General features: G+C 44.2%; 1 protein-coding gene across 3 annotated transcripts in view; it reads right to left on the minus strand.

Annotated features, from left to right (window-relative positions):
- The window catches only part of LOC126234588 (uncharacterized), a 185165-nt gene that overhangs the window by 49915 nt on the left and 110506 nt on the right, over positions 1–24744 (minus strand). For 2 of the 3 annotated variants that reach the window (XM_049943300.1, XM_049943301.1), the window contains one exon: positions 258–368. In XM_049943300.1, the coding sequence (XP_049799257.1) occupies positions 258–368 (111 nt within the window). Of the gene's footprint in view, positions 1–257; positions 369–23308; positions 23439–24744 lie in introns of those variants that run through there. The other variant, XM_049943302.1, reaches the window with a different exon arrangement.

The following is a 24744-nucleotide window of genomic DNA, read 5'->3' on the forward strand; positions in this document are numbered from 1 at the left end:
CATGCTCTGTAAAGCTAATCATTTGTATATCACAGTATCTTCTTCCTGTCGGTTAAATTTCGCGTCTGTAGCACGTCATATTCGTGATGTAGCAAATTTGTATGACCAGTAGTGTACTATAATTTTACCACCAGACCCTGGAAGACACTTACTGTTCACGACAATAATAAAATGAGTAATTGAAGATTCAAGACAGGTACATGATACAACATGGCTTTACATTCAGTACGAGAGCAGTAGGTACAGTGAATACCGACCTGTCAGCGGCGTCGGCGGGTCGCTGTTGGGACGGCGGGTAGAGCAGCAGCACAGACACCAGCGCCGCCAGCAGCAGCGCGGCGCCCAGCAGAAGCAGCCACAGGGACCACCTGCGCACGCGAGCATCGCCTGGTTACATCTTTACTTGCAAAGAGCGAATTTGCTGTACAATGACAACTCTATAGGAGTAACTGAGAAACGCCGACTTTTCGTAACAGCCGCTGTGCTGCTTCTCTATTCCATCGTATTATCGTAACGGCAACGCAATTAAAAGTTCAAGAATTAGCTATAAAGAAGCTTTGAAAGTGCTGAGATGTTACAGGGAAGAAGCTGTAATGCAGACGCTGCTAAAATCCTGCACGCGGCAGACTTATCCAAACCCACAACTTCCATCCACTGAATTGGGGCTGCAACGATACTGCTTTTCTACCCTCTGTTCTAGTTTTCAGCTTAGTCCTTGCAGCTTCCTTTCTAGTCTAAACACTGGCTCCCGAAAACAGACCTATATCCAGACCTATATCGCAGAAGAGCTTCTGTGAAGTTTGGAAGGTAGGAGACGAGGTACTGGCAGAGTTGAAGCTTTGAGGACGGGTCGTGAGTCGTGCTAGGGGTAGCTCACTTGGTAGAGCACTTGCCCGCGAAAGGCAAAGGTACCGAGTTCGAGTCTCGGTCCGGTACACAGTTTTAATCTGTCAGGAAGTTTCAGACCTATATGCCCCAGAGTATAATTATAGGACGAACCTGATACGTTAATGAGCAAAAACATCATGACTACTGAACATCGCGAGACTGAAAACTGTCTGGCGGCGTCTCATGGACGTGGCGCAGTAAGGAAAGTATGTAAGCGGAACAGAGACGAATGCCAAATTATTTTAGGGACTGTACGGGGCCGGCCGGGTTGGCTGAACGGTTCTAGGCGGTACAGTCTGGAACCGCGCGACCGCTACGGTCGCAGGTTCGAAACCTGCCTCGGGCATGGATGTGTGTGTGATGTCCTTAGGTTAGTTAGTTAGGTTTAAGCAGTTCTAAGTTTTAGGGGACTGATGACCTCAGCAGTTAAGTCCCATAGTGCTCAGAGCCATTTGAACCATTTGACTGTACGGGCCACGAATGGGGAACTCCACGGTCATAGCCGAGTCTCTCAAAGTGCAGACTGTGACGGCCCGGTGTCATCTCGGAAACGGCAAAAATGGTCCGCTGTTCGCGGCTACTATCGTGAGCATCTATGAAAAGTGGTGGAACTTTGTGACGGGTTAAAAGTTTTTGGGTGCCGTCAAGGAGCCGCGCGGGATTAGCCGAGCGGTCTAGGCGCTGCAGTCATAGACTGTGCGGCTGGTCCCGGCGGAGGTTCGAGTCCTCCTTCGGGCATGGGTGTGTGTGTTTGTCCTTAGAATAATTTAGGTTAAGTAGTGTGTAAGCAAATGGCTCTGAGCACTATGGGACTTAACATCTATGGTCATCAGTCCCCTAGAACTTAGAACTACTTAAACCTAACTAACCTAAGGACATCACACAACACCCAGCCATCACGAGGCAGAGAAAATCCCTGACCCCGCCGGGAATCGAACCCGGGAACCCGGGCGTGGGAAGCGAGAACGCTACCGCACGACCACGAGCTGCGGGCCGTGTGTAAGCTTAGGGACTGATGACCTTAGCAGTTAAGTCCCATAAGGTTTCACACACATTTGAACATTTTTTTTTTTCCGTCAAGGACTTTGATTCGCTTCAACATACTAACGTAGCGACTGGCAAGTATTAAATACGTGATGAATGGTTATAAATGTATGTATGTTCTATAGCTAAATTCTCTATGTGTGCAACTAATGTGGAAAAGCCAAGTTTCGGCCGCACTTGACAGAACGAGCACGTTGCGGCAAAGAGTCTGCTCGAGCCGGCAGCATCAGCCACCAACTGTCCGACCCAGAGATATCGTCACAAAAGAACTGGCCGCTATTCAATGAGACGAAGGCCGCCGAAGGACTTACCTTTAATTGTTAAAAGCAATGGAATTATGACGTGATGTCTGAACTGGTTCCCCTTTGGTTTTTGGTATTTAGAAGTTCAGTTCTGACTTGAGTCTTGCTAGGAATCGCGACTAATAAACTTTGTGAGAATATCGTCAAGATGTTTTATTGAATTATTGAGTTAGTATTCGGTCGATGTTGTAGATCAAAACTTGGTGTGACCTAGTTGTTAGACGTGTTTTGCAGTGCACATGATTCAATTTATATTGCTCTGCGAGAGAAAGTAGGGTAAGTTAAACTGATTGATTTGAGTTTATTTTGGAGTCGTAGCGCTGGAGAGATTTTTGCTACGATCGTATATGTGGAGAAATTGGTTAAATGGCGCTGCAATAGCTTGGATTCAGTTTGTTTAGGAAGTAACGGGCTAGCGTGCTGTTGTGAAGCTACGCTCTAATTGCGTGCTGTTGTAAAGATACGCTCTAATTTCGGTGAAACTGTATTCCGTATTTGGAGAAGTTGATGTTTGAAGGTGTTAGGCCGTCATTGGACTGGACTTAAGAGTACGATTCGTGGTATTCGTAGTGCGCACAAGACTCTAGAAGTGTTTGTGGTTCAAGTTTGTGGTTGCTGTATTCGAGTACGATTCGTGGTATTCGTGGTGCGCACAAGACTCTAGAAGTGTTTGTGGTTCAAGTTTGTGGTTGCTGTATTCACCCACGCCCTAAGATAACTGAGCGGTTGCGGTATTTGTATGATTTTGGACGCCCACTCTTAGGTAACTGAGCGTTGAGAGATTTATGTTGGTGTACATTTTGAGTGGCGTAATAGTTGTGAACTTGTGTACCATTGAGTTCAAGTCTCAGATGATGTTTTATACAGCCAGGAACCAGGATCTGCACGACTTATGTATAAGAGGACATAATTAATGTTGCCGGTGAATTTTGTGACACTAATCTTTGAAGACAGCCTTCGTAACCTAGCGGAACCAATTAATATTATTCGACGATATTCACTTTCATTGTTTGGTAGGGTGATGAGCAGAAAAATGTAAATTAGGGGCTGTTAGAGGGAAGGCGGTTGCCAACACCTGAAGTCGAGGAGCCTTGATTGCTACATTAAAGTTAGCACAAAAATGGTGGTGGCTCCTATGATTTTTTTTCTTTTTTGTTTATTGTCCCATCTCGATTTGTTGGGGCTCAGATTTTTTTGAATGTCGCTCGTTCACATGGAAGTTGTAAGTGAAATACTAATTTGATTCTAATAGAGAAAAGTCAAATTTAATTCTGAGTTCGGAGTCTAATTTTACAGTGGAAAGGATTGAATCTCCACTGAAAGATACGCAAGTGGCGTAAATAGTAAAGAGCTGCATTGATGTAAAGCAGTTAAAAGTCAGTCTTGAAAGGATAAGTCAGTTATTCAAGGTCAAAGAGATAGAAGCAAAGAATCACTGTCTTTTAAGATTTTATTACGATTTAAAATCAGTAATTAGAGAAAAAGGTCTCAATTAGTTATCATTTAAGAAATGGCAAAGGTTTAACCTCCTTTAGTCACTTAAATGTTATTTCAAGGATTTAAAGAGAAAGAAATAAGAAAAAGAGACAGTAAGAAATAACGTTTACAGATCGTAAATAACCAGCGATAGCTATACTTACTGCGGGCTATAAAGTTATTCGCTGTCATTAAGAGGTCTTAATCATTTAAATTATTAATAATATGTCATAGTTGGCGCAAGTTACGGGTTATAATGTATGCAATTTTACTGATAAAATAGTATCGCAGAGATAGCTATCGCTATATCGCTGGTTTGCAATGAAGTTATAACTTTGGTTGCTACGTTCTGAATTATCGTAATAAGAAGCGGTTTATTAAATTTAGCTGAACAAGGGTGTACGAAATTGAGATTTATCGTAAGTCAAACGTTGGTCACTGTAAATATTTTTAGGTGATTTTTTTATAGTAGTGAGTGAAAGATATTCGCGTAATAAACTATTGCACCCGCAAACAAAGTTGGCACTCGGCGCGGTGGCTGATGGGAGCGACTGCAAAGGCATTTCCCATTGACAACCGCTCCCATCAGCCAGCGCTCCGAGTGTCAACTTTGTTTGCGCGTTTAATATACAGATCGCTAGCGTGAATAACGTAAATAACCAGCGATAGCTATACTTACTGCGGGCTATAAAGTTATTCGCTATCATTAAGAGGTCTTAATCATTTAAATTATTAATAATATGCCATAGTCGGAGCAAGTTACGGGTTATAATGTATGCAATTTTACTGATAATTGTTGAACTGTTGTTGTCAATACCAGTCCACATTACGGTTCACTGAACGAGCGTATTTATGTTTCAGATAACGTGCTGTCTGCACAAGATTAATCAGATCCTAATAACTGTAACGAGAAGTACCGATAATAAAGAGTGCTGACAGTCCACCACCTCAACGCATTGGAATACCACTGATGAGTAGTACTGACAGAGAGTGTGCGATGTAGGAGGGGGCCGGCCGCGGTGGTCTCGCGGTTCTAAGCGCTCAGTCCGGAACCGCGCGACTGCTACGGTCGCAGGTTCGAATCCTGCCTCGGGCATGGATGTGTGTGATGTCCTTAGGTTAGTTAGGTTTAAGTAGTTCTAAGTTCTAGGGGACTGATGACCACATATGTTGAGTCCCATAGTGCTCAGAGCCATTTGAACCATTTTGATGTAGGAGGGGCATGTAACCTGGGTACTTCTGTTATAGTCGCATGTGTAGTTTGTGCATGGTTTCTATTACATTCACACGATTGAACAACTTGGACTAAAATTTAACGAATTATATCAGTAATAAGTCGAGGTGTGTCTAATCTTGAAGGCAGGGCTATTGTCAGTATACAGGTTAGAGTCACGTCTCGCCACGTCACCCTGTATAGTTCAAAGTGGCATAAGACAGTACAACTTCGAGCAGGCGATAAGGTGCTAGACGTCGGCGCCTCAGCGGAGAACGCGGAGAGCGGAGGCTTGCCTTCTCTGTAAGGTAGGATAGTCGGCGATCTTTGTCAGATCTGACGACAGAGTACAATGACGAGGCAACTTGCGAGCTTAAGTTAGTACGTAAATGCGGCCCGCGAGTCACGAAGGTTGCCCATGTCTGCTTGGAGCATCAAAGATTGTCAGTTTAGCGACAACTGTTGTTTCTTCACATGAAGAGGCAAGAGAGAGGCGTGTCAACAGCAGCACTTGACGCTGGAGTGCCGCCGCGTCGATTTTTCAGATCAGTCCCGGTTCTGGGTGCAGCTTCACTATGGACGTCTCTGTGTGTGGAAGCTCCGAGGGGAGTGAACGTTGCCAGATTCAAGTTGTCACAGCACGTGGCGCCATATTATGGGGTTGTATTGGGTGCACAAAACGATCACCTGTGTTTCGTATTGTCGGAAATTTAGACAGAAGGCTTTAAATATCCGACATGTTTAGACCAGTGGCTGTGTCTTATCTTTGAGGTCTCCGTGACTTTATATTTGAACAAGATAACCATTATCATATTCTGACCGTCCGTTCTGTCCCGCGAAGATGCGATTCTGTTGACTGTGTTAATCTGTGAGCTGTTTTGGACCCACCTCGCACACACATTTCTGAAACCAAATGTTTCTGCAATGAATTCATCCAGAAGATATATGGAGATTTCTGGAAACAGTGTATTTATCTCGTCCAGAGCCGATCGGCGGTCACCACTAATCATTTCTTCGATCTTGTTCACCGCCTCATGAGTCACGATTGAGGGACGCCCACTCCTTTCTTTCTGATGAACATTCGTTCTGCACCTCTAAGTTCACACTACCTGTATTAGTGCGGTTCATCATACAAGCAACATAAACAGTTCTGACCTCGATAAAAATCTAGAATGGCGCTTTTCCGTTTTCAGGAAAAACCAGATGGCGCCCCTCACCTGGCAGTTACCGGGATTCGTAACAGATACGGTCATTCCCACACTGCACTATACAACAAGAGCTTTCAGCTGACTGAGAGAAACGAACGTACGTTTACTACCAACACCTTGGTCTTGAACGCACTGCTGCCAACTTTGTCGAAAAAAAAACTGAGTCTCGGTACTCTTACTGTTTTGATGTGCTGCGTGAATACGGGAGCACATACACAGTACAATGATGACGTCCCATACTCCTTGACAGAGCGAAGGGGACGAACGATGCGTGAGACCCGCACAGCCATACCCGGCAAAGTCCTAGGTGCTTTGCCATTGCCTTCCTCCGACCGCAAAGGGGATAAATGATGATGATGAAGACGACACAACAACACCCAGTCATATGGTTCAAATGGCTCTGAGTACTATGGGACTTAACATCTGATGTCATCAGTCCCCTAGAGCTTAGAACTCCTTAAGTCTAACTAACCTAAGGACATCACACATATCCATGCCCGAGGCAGGATTCGAACATGCGACCGTAGCGGCCGCGCGGTTCCAGACTGAAACGCCTAGAACCGCTCGGCCACATCGGCCTGCAACACCCAGTCATCTCGAGGCAGGTGAAAATCCCTGACCTCGTCGGAAATCGAACCCGGGACCCCGTGCTCGGGAAGCGAGAACGCTACCGCGAGACCACGAGCTGCAGACGTACACTATAGTACCCAAAGTGGTTTCCGACCAAGTTAGGCGCCTCTGAAGGTTCTCACTCGAACTGAGTCGTCAATACTTATGTATAATGTAATTTAAAACCTTCACCGCGTTTTTCTGTCTGTATGTGAAGACTAATCTCAGTTGCTATGGAATGATTTTGTTACGCTTTTCAATAACAGACACTATGTTTCACTAGAAACAGCTACGTCAGACAAGTGCGGCCATAGACTAGTTGGTGCTATCGGTGCAAAGCAGCTACTGGTTGCTAGTTCAACTATCACTATATATGAGATGGAAACCACTTGCCCTAAAACAACGAAGATTAGTGTACAGAAAAATACTGACAAGACACTGTGTCGCAACACAGCGTCATGGAGAGTACATCGCTTCAGGCACTGAACAGAGATTCTCAGTCTGATATGGCTTAGATTTTATAACTGTGGATTTAAAACAAGTTTACGTGACACATTAGCCAGCAAAATTCTCACCATTAACGCAGAAATTGCATTTTTGGGTGCAAAGTGAATAAATTATTGCCCACAAGTTAGGCAGCTCACCCTGTGGTAGGCATTCGCCTTTGCAGATCTTGGGAATTCACGTAGAACCTATGTTTGGACTTGCGCCCCTAACGAGAGCGTCACCTCGCTAGGCGTACTAGTGTAATGCGGAAACCAAAGATATAAAATACTGTAAGTAATTACCAACGAAGTTGTAGTAACTCCGAGACCACCTTTCATAAAAAGGTGTCGGATGCAATGGTACAACTGGAAAATAATGAAGGAGGAGATTAGTGTTTAACGTCCCGTCGATAACGAGGCCGTTAGACACGGAGCACAAGCTCGGATTAGGGAAGGATAGGGAAGGTAATCGACAGTGGTCTTTCAAAGGAACCATGCCGGCATTTACCTGAAGCGATTCAGGAAAATCATGGAAAACCTAAATCAGGATAGACGTTCGCTGGTTTGGCCCGTCGTCCTGCTGAATGCGAGTCTAGGGGAAAAAAATAGGGCACAAGGCTTCTACTGACAGATATTAATCACTGGTCAAACGCCTTTTCTCTTTAACGTTAATGATGCCTGCGTGCGTGATGTGCAGTTTATTATTTAAATAAATACTTATTGCCGACGGCAGCTTACACCTTGCGATCCAACAACCTCCCAACAGCCTCACTCTTCTCTCTTAAAAAAAAAAAAAAAAAAAAAACTTGGGTATAGTCTTTTGTTATTGCAACACCACTTTCAGAAATGTACACAGCGACTGTGGATGTGGGGCTACCCGGCAAACACTACTTCGTTTCATAGGTGCCCTGACGTCATCGTTGGCATAGTTGCCCGTTGACCGGAATGCCATCTTCCCTGCAGAGCACGATCGTACGGACATCTCGTTGACAGTTTGTATGATTATATCGTGAATTAGTCATAGAACGGGAAATAGCGGTTTGTTGCTTTAATTTTAGACAGCACTGTAATTACAGCTTGCATCTGTAGATTGTGGTGTCTTCAAGTTTCATCGTTAACCCTCCGCTCCACTGCGTACTGCCACATCGAATTAGTTCACGCCTGGAGATAGGCAACGCGATGAACAGATATGCGAAGCGGGCTGCCGTTCACGAAAAATTCGTCTCAGTGAACTGCACGCAGATACTGACATTTGTAGTGTGACAAACGGAGCCCATATTGAGAGTCTATAATATGAGTTAAGAACTTGGGAAGATGCTCTGTCCATAGAAGTGTGTCTGTTTTCTGTACGTCTTGTAGTTTTTGCGCAGGCCGCTTCTCAAATCCTGGAGGTATTTATGAATAACCCACGAGACCCACCTCGGCATGACATACATTTTTCTTATTCTTGCTGCTGACTACGACATTAATTAAAATAACCATACATTAACGCCTTCACTTCAAAAAAAAATTTATCGTGAAAGAGGAAAACGAGACATAGCGCGTTCTTCTTCTCCTCTTATGAAATACAAGCCCAAACTCGATGTTGCTGCGGCGCTAATCTCAACCCTACTTTCTTTCTTTTTTTTTTTTCTTTCTTTCCAGCGTATGCTTAGAAAGAGAATAATTCTTTTTTAAACCCAAGTTACAATTCCGAAGTCTATAAAATGTGTAGCTAATTATAGCTAGAACCAAAAATCTGCTTGTTTTGTTGGAGGATGACGAGTACGGAATTATTAACGCTGGAGAACTGGTTTCAAGTAATTAAGTAAAATGGGAAGGAGGATTCTAGAGCGAATCGTTATTATGCAATACCTTATAGGAAAGGTGTTTCGTCGTTTTCACGAAAGAACCAGAAAGGTCGACGATATATTTCGGATTTCTAAACGAGCTGAAGATCCCATTCTTAGCACAAACTGGCCTACAAACTTAAAGTCATACAGTCACTCAGTCGCGCCGAGAAAAACTTAGAAATCACGTGTAAAAGACTTTTCTCTGTGTTCCGACGATCACTTCTCCAATTCTCAGACACGGGTCTCCCAAGAAGCGTCATAAAAGCATCTATACTAAATATCGAAACCTGTAGAAATACCTTCTCTGTCGTTTTATGCATGTAGAAAGAGACTGATGTTATTCGACACGATCAAAGCTAGTATAGCACATATGCTCTTGAAAACGGAGACGAAATATCTCGAAGGGAGGGGCTATGGTACTGAACTAAGTGGCTCAATAACAGTTAAGACAACTGCATTCTTATTCGCCAGCAGTGGACCTCGAATCTCTTCCCATCCATCCTCGTTTCGATTTCCTGTGGTCTGAAAGGGCTCCGACGAAGGTACTGGTGGTACCTTCAACAACGCCACGGCCTGTTTTCTCCCTCATCCTTCTACAACTGAGTGTTCTCCATCCATAGTGGTCCCAAAGTCCTGCGTAGTCTTTTATGAAGCCTAAAACTTCCTATCTGTGGTCAGTTCGCTGCGTTATTGTCAGTGGTTCCATCAACAAATCGGTCATCTCTTTGCTGAAGGAATCATCCTGGCATTCACCTTGAGCGATTTAGAGAAACCAAATTAACATAATTCAGAACGGCCGGATGGGTAACTGAAACCCACTCTTCCAAAATATCCTGCAGTGCCAGTGCGCCTACTCTGTTGATCGTATTCTGTGTGTAATATCGTTACGGTTGAATCTCGGAATCTTGCGATAGTAATAATCTCTGCCATAGCAATCTGCGTGCGAGTTTTGACTGTTTGTCAGCCCTCTTTTTCTTCCTCGCTCCATTTTTAGAATATAAAAGTAATTTTATCTGAGTGAATCCTCCATTTAGTCTGAGAAAATCCATCATTATGTCTTCGAGAGTAAAAGGGTATAGATGTATGCGGGACTGGCGCTTATCTACTATGTGATCAAAAGTATCTGGACACCTGGCTGAAAATGACTTACAAGTTCGTGGCGCCCTCCATCGGTAATGCTGGAATTCAATATGGTGTTGGCCCACCCTTAGCCTTAATGATAGCTTCCGCTCTCGCAGGCATACCTTCAATCATGTGCTTGGGGAATGGCAGCCCTTTCTTCACGGAGTACTGCACTGAGGAGAGGTATCGATGTCGGTCGGTGAGACCTGGCACGAAGTCGGCGTTCCTAAACATTCCAAAGATTTTCTGTAGGATTCAGGTCAGGACTCAGTGCAGGCCAGTCCATTACAGGGATGTTATTGTCGTTTAGCCACTCCACCATAGGCCGTGCACTATGAACAGGTGCTCGATCGTGTTGAAAGATGCAATCGCCATCCCCGAATTGCTCTTCAACAGTGGGAAGCAAGAAAGTGCTTAAAACATCAATATAGGCTTGTGCTGTGATAGTGCCACGCAAAACAACAAGGGATCCAAGCCACCTCCATAAAAAACATGACCACACCATAACACCACCGTCTCCGAATTTTACTGTTGCCACTACACACGCTGGCAGGTGACGTTCACCGGGCATTCGCCATACCCACACCCTGCCATCGGATCGCCACATTGTGTACCGCTATTCGTCACTCCGGACAATCGTCCAATGTTTACGCTCCTTACAACAAGCAAGGCGTCGTTTGGCATTTACCAGCGTGATGTGTGGCCTATGAGCAGCCGCTCGACCTTGAAATCCAAGTTTTCTCACCTCCTGCCTAACTGTCATAGTACTTGCAGTGGATCCTGATGCAGTTTGGAGTTCCTGTGTAATGGTCTGGATAGATGTCTGCCTATTACACATTATGACCCTCTCCATCTGTGGGCGGTCTCTGTCAGTCAGCAGACGAGGTAGGCCTGTATGCTTTTATGCTGTACGTGTCCCTTCACATTTCCACTTCACTACCATATCGGAAACAGTGGACCTAGGGATGTTTAGGAGTATGGAAATCTCGCGTACAGACGTATTACACAAGTGACACCCAATCACCTGACCACGTTCGAAGCCCGTGAGTTCCGCAGAGCCCCCCGCCCCCCATTCTGCTCTCTCACGATGACTAATTACTACTGGGGTCGCTGATATGGAGTACCTGGCAGTAGGTGGCAGCACAATTCACCTAATATGAAAAACGTATGTTTTTCGGTGTGTCTGGATACTTTTGATCACATAGTGTATATGGTTCAAATGGCTCTGAGCACTATGGGACTTAAATGCTGAGGTCATCAGTCCCCTAGAACTTAGAACTACTTAAACCTAACTAACCTAAGGACATCACACACAGCCATGCCCGAGGCAGGATTCGAACCTGCGGCCGTAGCGGTCGCGCGGTTCCAAACTGTAGCGCCTAGAACCGCTCGGCCACTCCGGCCGGCATAGTGTATATGCCTTACTCCAATGTACACTGAACAAATGAATTACTCATATTCGTCGTTGAGATAAACAAATTGATTATGATTTTGTAATCTGACTGACCTGATTCAAAATAATAATGTAGATACAGTTTTCTCTGTTTCATGTGGATCTTGAGAATATTAGTGTATGTTTCTGACGTTAAAACCAGTTTAGACGATGAACACTAATTCCTCGATGATTCATCTAATTATAATTACGAGCATGCATCTTCCCAAGATTTCCATAAATATTATTTTTATTTTAACTTACTACGTAATCATTTACATTTCATTTTTGTCAGTCATCTGGTAGTAGAGACATATATTTGCACTACACATGCTTCACTGACGGTAGAGTCGGCAGAAGAAGACCTGTCAGCTTTCAAACGGAAAGCTGAAACGGCTTCAGGCTGTGATAACCCTGAGACGTTGCCATAGACATGTATACAAAATTGCGTTACGTGATTGTTTGAGGTAGATAAGTGAAACAACGTCTCCAAGTCCACTTGGTAGACTACATTTTGAAAAAGAATAATAGTTAGCACACAAATTGTTGACACCTGATGATTAAAGTGATATCAGCTCATAGACGAATCGATATGAAACACAACTGTATAGAAGTTGTGACCAACCACATTAGCAATCGCCTTCCTACTGAAATCAACTACGAACCAAACGCTAAGTTGGCGAAGGAGCAGCTGTCTTATCTTCCTGGTTTTTTTGTTACTTGCAGTCCTTGCAATCCTTGCGTGTGTGTGGGTGTGCGTTCGAGGGAGATAAAGAGAGAGAGAGAGAGAGAGAGAGAGAGAGGGTATCGAAAATACATGCATCACTCGAGGCTTCTCGGCGCAGAAGGTCCGGGCCTGCTCGCCTTGTACCTAAATATCCAAACCCTGTTCGTGCTGGGAAATCAGTGGAGGCTGATTATCACTTATCGCATTTCGCACTTTTACATCAACTGAGTGTGTCTGGGTTTTAGTACCTCTGGATCACGGGGTCGATTCCCGGCCGGGTTGGGAATTTTCTCTGCCCAGGGACTGGATGTTTGTTTTTTCTCATCATTTCATCATCATCATCATCATCATTCGTGACAGTGGTTAGATTGGAATGTGAAAAACTTGGATTGTGTGAAAATCAAGGCTTTGTACGGGCTCTGATGACCGCGCAGTTGAGCGCCCCCAAAGCAAACATCATCCTCAGCTTCATCGAGGTTTTAGCAGCAATTCTGCAGAGGAGCACCACAGGCATCTAAAGGATGATTCAAAAGATTGCTCAAAAATTGAAGGAGCTGCAGAGTAGTCGAAATACAGTGACTTTGGAATAGGAATTTACGTTGGTGGGAGCAGTGCTGAGCCAGTAAAAGCTTTGGAATGTCAGAAACAATAAGGAAAATCCATGTGCACGCGCCGTAAGTTCCGCAGAGGTAATGTGCTATTTGCTCAACAGTGTTGTATACTGCAGAAGGTTTCCAAAATAACGACCACCACATTCCATACAGGCATAATATTTTCGTAGAGGAGGCCATGCAATTGGACCTCCCTTTTCGATCCTAAACCTGGGATGTGAACAACTGAGTACGTCACTTACTTGCACAAAAAAAGTATGCAGGTGGTCTGTCTAGTTGCATCAGACATTGCGTACACAGAACGGTACATTTTCTAGGCTGAACCCAAGGGACGTGTGCATTGTTTGTCCTTGATGTCACTGACATTCCAAGCTTCCCCTGTTTCTGGATTATAGCCAAGATCATATGTTCCTGTTAAATTGTTGTTGCATTTCGACTCCTGTAACAGACCCTTCACTCCGTGCGGAATCTTTTGAGTCGCACTGTATATAGCGGCAGAGTGCCGCCTCACTACGACGGGAGATAACGCTGCTATTTGCTCTTTTCCTCGCTCGCCGACTTCACTGCTTAACTGCGACTCGTTTTATTTCTGTTTCCGTGTGACTATTCCGTACCGGACGGCATGCAGATAATGTATGGCTCTACAAGTATGCTCTTATCTTGTGACTTTGCTGCGACGCACAGTAGATAGCATGACGAGAAAAACCGGTACTGTCTAATTGGGAAAGTTTCTTAGTCCAAAGTCATCAGTGGCGCAGATTCCTGAAGTACATACATGTTGCAACTCGCCTTTCACACAGGCTGAGCATAAAGTCTTCCTCTGATTGTAAAATAATATTTTTAAGTAGCTATGCTACATGCAGCTGTGCGGTTTGTTGAAAACGGAAGTTTTTAGGGTACGCTTCTAAATGTGCTCCCACAGCATTTGATTTTTTTCTCTTTCTTGTTGCAGGTAGTGTAATTTAGGAATGCTGTTGTCACAATAGTCTCTGTGTAGGAGAAAGCGCAATGTGTTTTGTGGTTTCAGAAAACACGATCTCCTATTACAGTTCAGCGACAGTTCGGAAGTGCATACGGTCGAGATCCCCGAGGCTTGAAGAGCTTCAGAGGATGGAATCAGAAGTTTGAAGAGACTGGCAGTGTGGCGACACGGCAAGAAGCGGTAGGCGCGGAGTGAGTGGCGGCGCTGTTCGTACCGTGCGTAGAGCATTTCAAAGCAGTCCGCGGAAAAGGAACGGGCATATCTTAGAGCACTGTGGTGAAGATTTTACACAAACTGCTACATCCCTGTGTATACAAAGTACAACTGTTACAAGCAGCCAGATGGTAGGTACAGAGGTGGTGATTTTGCTGGGAACATGCTGGAACGAATCGATACAGACTCTGAATCCCTCAACCCTTAACATACCAAACCTAAGTCGTCAACGTTGTTTACCAAGCTGCGGTCTTCTGGGGACCCCTTCCTTTTTCTTTATTTCTCAACATAGTTGTGTAGATGGTTACTCAGATTAGGCTCTCTGGATATATATTTAAATTAAATGAGCATTGTTGATATGTTGCTTTATCGTCAAACCAGGTAACTGAAGAATGGTCGCAAATCCATCCCGTGCCATGGCAACAATAAAAACTGCACGACGAAAATTTTCGTGTTGTCCATAGTGCAGAAATTGATTCCATTCGGCACTGAAGACTCCAGTAATCACTAGCACAACAAAAAAAATGCACTCAGTTCTACATCTGTTCAAATTCTCTTTATGTTCAAGCGGCATTTGCACTGTGATGCTGAAAATGCTGAACGAAACGTCATGCTTCAGCGTTAGTGAAGGCGCTCTAAATTTTATATTAAGAATAATGTGTTCAGTTCACCAGTTCGTGATGTGCAAACTCTTGCGGCACGAATACGAGATGCTGTACAGGCAGTGATGGAATAGATGTTGGCAAAGACACTGAGAGAAAGTAAGTGCCACCTAGATGTTCTACACACAATTGACGAGCACTTTTGGAACTGTATCCATAAAAATCTTAATGAACTGAGCTATCACATGCAAAAAAACTACGTAGTTGTATCTAGTATAGCTCTTTAGGAACAATTTTTTTTGTACTCAGCGAATAACTCTGTTTTCATTGTGTTCGTTAGTATCGTAAAATGAAGCAACGTTTTTTTTTTTTTTCAGCTTACAGTATGAGAGCTCATAAACGTCCCGACACAGATTAAAAAATACGTTATGCTTATCTTACAGGCAAGAAGAATGAAATACTCCAGTTATTCCTCTTTTGCAGGTGAACTTTTATTATTGTCTCTAAGAAATATATTTCACCTCTCTTTATGAGGTTCTACAGAGGTCTAGAAAGAAGTAAAAGAGGTAACTGTTTGTTCAACTTTGTTAGGAGATATGTAGTGTTTCCTAGCAACATTTTTATGTTATCTTAATATTCATATTATTTACAAGCACAGGATTGCGATTTAGCACTAATGTTTATGTTGCCTTTGTTTTCTGTCCATCCGTACGTCTTCAGTCAACTACAAGTCGCAGTTTTGCATCCCACTGCACATAACCATGCTGCTACAGCCTGGCTGCGCACCACATGAGCTGATCGCTTACAAAAGCTTCGCTGAGCAGTTCTTGAGTATTGCTCTACACTCTCGCACCTTTGCTTAAATAAATTAACGGAAGAGAGAGAAGATTGAAAGAAAAGAAAAGAAGGATACACTGAAAAGCATTAAAATATCCTTAGTCCAGTACTTACCGAGCAAAGTTGTGAGGGATGAAAAAGCCCACCGTGGATCAGTAACCATGTAAGAAAGATGCTAAGAAAGCAATAGTGTTTCATCATAGATTTAAACGTACTCAGAGCGTAAATCAGAAACAAAAAATCAACTAAGTATTAGGAAACCAATGCGCTAAGGCATTCAATGAATCCGAAAGTAAAATTTTGTCAACTGATCTGACAAAAAATCCAAGGAAGCTTTGGTCGTACGTTAAACCAGTAAGCAGGTCGATGTCACGTATTCGGACGCTCAGTGACCAGACTAGCAACGGAACGGAAGATACTGAATTCAGTCTACCAAATTATATATGTTGACATAAGTGACTGCGGAACATAAAATCACTTGAAATCGCTCAAAAGAGGAAAGATATCTGTTCAGGATGTAGATACCTGTGACATTAAGTGAAAGAACTTGTTACCCTTTCAGAAACAGTCTGTCGTAGGTCGCTAGAGCAAAATGCTTACCAAGCAATTTCCCGTTTGTAAGAAGGATCGTTAGGCACATGCTTATAACTGTAGGTATATATCGATGACGTCAGTATGTTGTAGAAGTACGGAATATGTTTTATATTGACGCATTAGCTATTCCAGTAGACGCTTTGCTGTGGCTCTAATTAAAAGGAAAAGAAAGAAAAGAGAAAACACACACTTCCAATATGTGTGGGAACTGGATATACGTCTCAGTCTTCTCTCCGCTGTCTCTGTCAATCTCCTCCTCCCCCTCTATTTGTCTGTCCCCTCCTCCTTCCCTTTCTCTCTGCCCATCACCACTGACCCGTTCTCTGTCTATCTTCCCCCCCCCCCCCCCCCCGCATCTCTCTCCATTTCCCCTGCCAACTCTCTCCGTCCATCTCATTCTTTGCACTTCCTATGTGCGTTTCCATTTCCTCTCACGCCTTTGTCCACCTCCTCATTCCCCGCCCACCTACCCCCTCTGATCTTGAGCCTTGTTTATTATTATGGCAAATTCAGATTCTGTAATATCAATGTAATCACTCGCTGATAAGTTATAAACATAACTTTCTTGTTCGCTAACAACGCTTCACTATTGTGTGTGTGTGTGTGTGTGTGTGTGTGTGTGTGTGTCTGTGTATTACATATACTGTACGAGGGAATATATTTAGTCAGGTCTCTGCACTGAACTATTTCACAGTTGATATGTGGCTCACGGTAGGTCACACAGATTACTTCTCGTCTCACTTAGTGAAAAAAAATTTCAATTTGTAATCATACTCCTCTAAGAAACAACTTGAAGCTCCCACTTATAATTCATGTTCAGACACCCGGAAATTAGAACACTGCAGGCCAGTGGTACTTACAGGGTGTTTCAAAAATGACCGGTATATTTGAAACGGCAATAAAAACTAAACGAGCAGCGATAGAAATACACCGTTTGTTGCAATATGCTTGGGACAACAGTACATTTTCAGGCAGACAAACTTTCGAAATTACAGTAGTTACAATTTTCAACAACAGTAGTTCAAATAAACCTCCTGGTTCATGTTCTCGGTAACCTGATTGAGTAGACCCAAGCGATGGTACGAAAAGCAGTCCGAAAAGACCACAGAACCGCCTCCGCGTTGAACTACTCCTACGACTCGTCGGACCACACTAAAAGTCTCCAGTCAGCTACCATCCACTTTCCATATTGCTGCGCCAACTGAAAACGTGCAGCTTTTTGTGCCACTGCGAGCCATCACCTTTCGTGAGTTGTTGTTGTTGTTGCTGCTGCTGCTGATGATGGTGATTATGATGATGATGGTGGTGAAGATAAGGTCCTATACTCCGAGGAGCGTAGGGGACGATGCGGGAGACCCGCACCGCCTACTAGGCAAGGTCCTAGAGGAGGTGGTTTGCCATTGCCTTCCTCCGACCGTAATGGGGATGAATGATGATGATGAAGACGACACAACAACACCCAGTCATCTCGAGGCAGGGAAAATCCCTGACCCCGACGGGAATCGAACCCAGGACTCCGTGCACGGGAACACTACCGCAAAAGAACCCTACTCCAAATATTCAGTGACTGCAGTTCCCTTCGCACCGTTCGCTTGGAAACTGGTCGAGATAGAGCCGCATTCACTGACAGCAGTAATTCCTGTCGGGTTGCAAAGCGACTGTCACTGACAGGGCGTTACCCTTGTCCCTGGTCCCTACCGAACCATTGGTCTTAGGCCGTGTACACGGCTGCGCGAGTTGCATCACCGCTGTTGGTCAGCAACAAATCCTGCAACTTTATTCACACTGTGGTCTTGGGCACGTAGGAACATGATAGCTTCCTTCTGCCATTATGTAATGCATCCTACTCGACTCCCCTTGCGGAGTTCATTGGATACAACTGACTGGGTATACAAACCACTTCAGTGTCGTGAATTACGTCATCGTTGTAGATTCACAAATATTTTGTCTGGTGACCATATCAAACACGTACATTTCCCATTCATTGTTGGGTTAGTGACACTCTTGCACTGAAACAGTCACGAAGATGGGGTTTTGATTAATCACCTATTTTGTTTGTGTTAATGACGAACAGAGCTTCACAAAAATGAAAAGAGACATACCCATAGGTATTCACCTGTGTGTAATAAAATTACTACGACAGACCCGATGGTAAATAACCACACAGTTTATTTTTCTCCTGCATATCGCAAAAACAGTGGAGATTTTAGAGGGTTCCAAGAGAAAGATAAACTGAGACGGAAACCCGTATTCGCAACCATCATCTGCCGAGCTAACAGCATCACATTCGTAGGAGACAAGGTCTTTCTAAGCAGCAACTAGGTCCATGCTCTCCACTGGTGATCATAGCAATCAGTCGCGATCACTGCGTAACAAACAACAATGCTTGTCGCCTACTGTCCGTCAGTGTACAAAGCCACGTTTGCTGCTGAAGGGATGGCCTATGGCAGACGCCGGGCCTATAACTTCAACGCCCTGTAGCGAAGATGGGTTCCCATCCTCGATTTGTTCCTCGAGACACATTCTACAGCCTCTCGATGTTTGTCGCAAATATCTAGGACTCCTTGTATAAATGGCTGGTAATGAAATCTCTGGGTTTGTAGCATTTTTTCTAATATTCTTCCAAGTCAATGTCGAAACTATTTTGCAGCATTGCAGCGAAGGTATTTAAAAGAATGTACCTGCTCTATTATTTCTCAATTGCTAAATATTTTAGGCCTTTTCCAAGCAGCCATTTTCAAGCAGCCATAGTTTTCCATGTGTCCTCGACATTAACAAGTTATACACTGTTACCGTTAGGACGTGGTCATCTACAATCGAAACCGTCTCCCACCAAGGCAACAGAGCATCACATTTATAGGAGACAAAGCCTGTCACACAACAGCTAGCTCCACCTTCTCCACTCGCGACTGTGGCAATCAGTCGCGATCACTAGAAAACAACATTGTGAGACGACATAAATGTGTACTGCGTGTAGTACCGCGTCATAATATAGAAAACTACTGCTGCTGGAGAAAAACCAACGTTTCGGCCACGGTTGCAGCGGTCTTCTTCTGGGTCTACTGGTGCGTTCTAGCTATGCAATGTCCATACGCCTTGACTGGATACATCTCGAACAGTGGTGAACCTTTCATCTCATCCCATCAGCTACGCAGCCACAGAAGCACTAGCTAAAGGACTAAACTTTACCGTCACACCCGAGAGGATTCCCATGGAAGAAATTATCGAATCCATGGAAACACACTCTGGCACACAACTGCGATAGAAGCTGAGAAAATTAGGCAGGAAGCCGTTCGAGTTCTACTACGTGCCAAGCCACCGAAACACAACCTTAGCCGAGAGGAAAGGGCAGCTATCAAGGAACTGAAGAACAACGACGAAATTATGATATTAACAGCAGACAAAGGCAATACTACTATCATCTTAGACACAGTGCAGTACGAAGACAAGATGGAACATTTATTAAATGATCCCATCTACAAAGAACTAAGGGCGGACCCTACGGCGAAGAATTTGATAGACGCAGGCCTCGATTAAGGACTCGAGAATTGACGCTGGCACAGCCAAGGGTCTTATTTCCAGAGTACCAGTCTCTCCTAGAATTTACGGTGTTCCAAAGACATATAAGAAAAGTTATTCTTTGAGGCCAATAGTGAATGGGATCAATTCGCCTACTTACAATTTGGCAAAGTATCTAGCCTGCAAATTAAGATGTCTAGTTGGCAAGACGGATTCATTTGTGAAGAACTCAACGCACTTTATAGGTCGCCTAAAGGGAGAAACAATTTTACATACGGACATCATGGTCAACTTACGTGAAGTCTATTTACGAACGTGCCATCCTTCGGGAGCATGTCCCGCCAGACATATGCGACCTGGTTGAGTTGTGCCTGACTTCAACATACTTCATATGACAAGGACAATACTATGAGCAGACAGAAGGCGTAGCAATGGGGTCTCCCCTATCGCGCTGGCAGCCGACATATTCATGGAAGCCTTTGAAGCAAAGGCCCTCGGTTCAGCTCCTTTAGTCCACGTTGCTGGTTCAGATACGTGGACGACACGTTCGCTTTATGGCCTCATGGTGAAACGGAGCTACACAAGTTTCACGAATATTTGAACAACATGCTTGGGAAGATATAGTTCACGCTCGAAGTAGAGGAGAATGGTGCAATTCCATTTCTAGACGTCGATGTATACAGGACAACGGAGGGCATACTGGGGCACAGAGTATATCGCAAGCCTACACATACAGACAGGTATCTGCACGCCCAATCCTACCACCACCCAGCGCAGAAGAACTCGGTCATCCGTTCTTTGACAATCCGTGCGCAGCCCCTAAGTAATGCTCAAAACATGACACCTGAGCTTAAAAGACTACGCACAACGTTTGTAGCCAATGACTACAGCCATAAGTCGATCCACACAGCCTTGTCGACGAGCACAAGTAAGAAATAGACAAACTGCAGCCAACAGTGCGCTTATCTTATGTGAAAAATGTTACTGATCGAATAGGCAAACACCTTCGCCGGGTTGGGGTGCAGCTTGTCCTCTATAGTGGTCGCAGGATCCAGGACGTGCTAGGCTCCACTAAAGACAAGGTGGATGTATTACACACTGTAGGCGTGTACAAGGAGGAATGCGAATGTGGAGAGGCATACATCGGTGAGACTGGCGGGCCATTAGCAACGCGCATTCGGGAACACGAGTGCTATATTCGTCTAGTGCAACACAACAAATCTGCAGTGGCAGAACATCAGCAAGACTGCGGAAAAGAAATAAAATTCAGCGAAGCCTGTGTATTGGCCAAGCAGCTGGTTATGACGAAACGTAAAATCAGAGAGGCCATCGAAATACTAAAACACCCTAATAACATGAATAGGGAGGATGGACTCAGGCTTGCCCCATCTTGGCTGCCAGCAATCAGAGCCCAATTGAGCGCACTGTCAACACGAGGGACGAGCATTACCGGCGAGTAACTGCCACGGCGCGGCCGACGTCCAGCATTTGGTAAACAGCAGCCAACTTCTCATTCTACGGTGACCACCCGTCATGGCACATGACACAAGAGCCGATAGACAACAGAGGTTACGTTCTCCCTCCATCGCAATAACCTATTAAAATAAAGTCCCCTCTCCTTCTTCCTTAAGTGACGAATGTAACGAACTATCTTTTTAAAATTATGACGGAATGGCATGTGCAGTGAACAGTAACAACAAAATATAAGGGGCACTGCATACCTAGAACGCACCAGTAGACCCAGAAGAAGGCTGCTGTAACCGTGGCTGAAACGTTGGTTTTTCTCCAGCAGCAGTACTTTTATGCATTATGACGCGGTACCACACCCAGAAAACTTTTACGTCGACTGACTCTGGCCGCGGAAGCCTACGCAATTAAACATTGTGAGGCGTATTGCCTATGATCCATCAGCATACAAAGTCACATTTGCTGCCGAACGGGTAGCCTAGTGGCAGGCGCTGGCTACTGTAACTTCGATACTCTGTAGCATTGTTGGACGACGTTTCCAGACGTGAGTTCCTGTACTCGACTTGTTCCTAAAGACATACTCCACAACCCCTCGAAGTTTGTCGCAACATTTCTGGGACACTCTGTAGAAAGACGTGAGGAAAGACCTTAAACTGTTACACATAACATCAGCTCTAAAGCCACTTTTTTGTTCTTTATTTTATTATTTATTTCAAAAAATGAGATGGGTATTAAAACAGAAAGATATGAGAAGAACGAAAACAGCAAAATCGGTTTTATGCTGCACATTATAAGTTGCTTCGAGAGATAAAATTACAACCGATAGTATCCGAGGTGAGTTGAAAACAAGGAAGATGGAAGGTAGATAACGGTTTAACGTCCAGTCGACATCAAGATCCTTAAAGACGGAGCCTAAGCTCGGGCTGTTTTAAGGATGAGGAAGGAAATTGGCCGTGACGTTTCAAAGGAACCATCCCAGCATTTGCCTGGAACTAAATAGGAAAATCACGAAAATTTAAATATGAACGGCCGCGCAGATGTGAATCGTCTTCCTCCTGAATGAGTTAAACACAAAGGACTAGATAGATGTTTCTCACCAAAGAAATAGGAGATGTTGACAGGCTCCAGGCGAGTTGGATTCCACAGTTCATTTGTTACGGAGAGGGATTGTACTCAGTCTTGTGCAGAATAAGCAGAAGAAGATGACGGTTTTTTGTTATTGTAACGTGTCTTTCCGATACGTCCGCCAAGTTCTATGCGTGTGACGGAATTTTCGGCATGCTTGTCAACACACATGATGGCCAGTAACATAGCAGAGTTTGCTGGCGCGTTGTTGGTTGAAGTTTTCTCATCTGAGCTGTGTTGTTCAACGAGGCATTAAAAACGAATCAAAAAGCACAAACATAGAGATAGACAGAAAGAGACAAAATTCCAACTACTAAGACAGCCTGAAAGAAAACGAGTCAAAAATGTGTTATCTGTAAACTTGTCTAAGCTGCTCGTCCGTTTCGCTATTTTTTTTATTTTTTATTTATTTATTTATTTTTTTCGTAAGCGCAGCTCTGTACTTGGTAGTAGACACTTCACGTCACGCCCGAAACGTTCGCCGTTGCCAAATTGCCATAATAATTGGTCAGTTTATTTCCAATTCCTTGTCCGGCTTTCTTTCTTGATATGTTTGGATTTTGAATTCTGTGGCTGACCCTTTTATTTCATATTTCATCACACATGATAACCATACAAAAAACGCACACAACGATGCAAACGAAATGCACACGTTTCATTCACACCTTTAACTAAACGCTACTGGATCCTTCCGCACAAGAGGCGATTCAGCCCCAGATATTCAGTTATTATTCACAAAGACGGCCCTACATGAGACAAACTTCGCACAGCATTGTGTAAAGCCGAATTTTTGAAGGCTGCAATTCATCGTTGCGTGTGGGTCATTAGGATCATAAATACGAGTATAATAACCTGGCGCAGCGAAGTTGGCGTAGCGCAGTTGTTAGCATATAAACCTGCCGTGTGTAAAGTCGTCAAATGCAGCGAATTTTTTTTTAATCTAATCAGAAGAATTTTAATATTATTTTTATTCTATTAATTTATGAAAACGTCATTTATAGTTACTAGAATGCTACTCACCGGAGAGGAAGAAACATTTTGCGGTGGGAACGCAGCTGACGCCTGTTAGGACCCGCATGTAGCCAACAACGGTGAAGACAACAGGTGTTTCAGCGAGATCCGATGCTGGTGTGGCGGCACGGAAGAGACGGTGCGTCTGGAATACAGGCGCTTCAGTGGCCCCGATAAGGATCAGCACGCGCGCTGCCTGTGACAACCCGCCAGAGGTGACACCGGTCCCATTGTTATGTAACAGCCGCTAGCGAGCCTAGCGACCCGTCTGCAGAGACAGTAGCGGCGCGTGGTGGGTACTGCAGCGTTCAACCGAACCTCACAGCGCTAATAAACTGGCTTTTCTGGTGACGGAGGAGGAATGGACAGTGTCTTGAAAGGAGGATATAAGATGAACATCAACAAAAGCAAAACGAGGATAATGGAATGTAGTCGAGTTAACTCGGGTGATGCTGAGGGAATTAGATTAGGAAATGAGACATTTAAAGTAGTAAAGGAGTTTTGCTATTTGGGGAGCAAAATAACTGATGATGGTCGAAGTAGAGAGGATATAAAATGTAGACTGTCAACAGCAAGGAAAGCGTTTCTGAAGAAGAAAAATTTGTTAACATCGAGTATATATTTAAGTGTCAGGAAGTCCTTTCTGAAAGTATTTGTATGGAGTGTAGCTATGTATGGAAGTGAAACATGGACAATAAATAGTTTGGACAAGAAGAGAATAGAAGCTTTCGAAATGTGATGCTACAGAAGAATGCTGAAGATTAGATGGAGTACATCACATAACTAATGAGGAGGTATTGAATAGAATTGGGGAGAAGAGGAGTTTGTGGCACAACTTGACAAGAAGAAGGGATCGGTTGGTAGGACATGTTCTGAGGCATCAAGGGATAACCAATTTGGTATTGGAGGACAGCGTGGAGGGTAAAAATCGTAGAGGGAGACCAAGAGATGAATACACTGAGCAGATTCATAAGGATGTAGGTTGCAGTAGTTACTCAGAGATGAAGAAGCTTGCACAGGGTAGAGTAGCATGGAGAGCTGCATCAAACCAGTCTCAGGACTTAAGACCACAACAACAACAACGAGGAGGGGGGTAGGCTCAACTTCACTGCTTAGAAGAAGGGAAGAGACAAAACGACCAGTTAAAAGTGATACCGGTATTTAAGCTCTGAATAACCGGTGTTTTTCGGTATTTCTTTGGTCTTAATTATAACAAATGGCTCTGAGCACTATGGGACTTACCATCTGAGGTCATCAGTCCTCTAGAACTTAGAACTACTTAAACCTAACAAACCTAAGGACATCACACATATCCACGCCCGAGGCAGGATTCGAACCTGCGACCGTAGCAGTCGCGCCGTTCCGGACTGAAGCGCCTAGAACCGCTCGGCCACAGCGGCCGGTTCTTGATTGTATCAGGTTGTATTATTTTTTACAAAGAACCA

Source organism: Schistocerca nitens, chromosome 2 (genome assembly GCF_023898315.1).
Source record: "Schistocerca nitens isolate TAMUIC-IGC-003100 chromosome 2, iqSchNite1.1, whole genome shotgun sequence".
NCBI lineage: Eukaryota > Metazoa > Arthropoda > Insecta > Orthoptera > Acrididae > Schistocerca > Schistocerca nitens.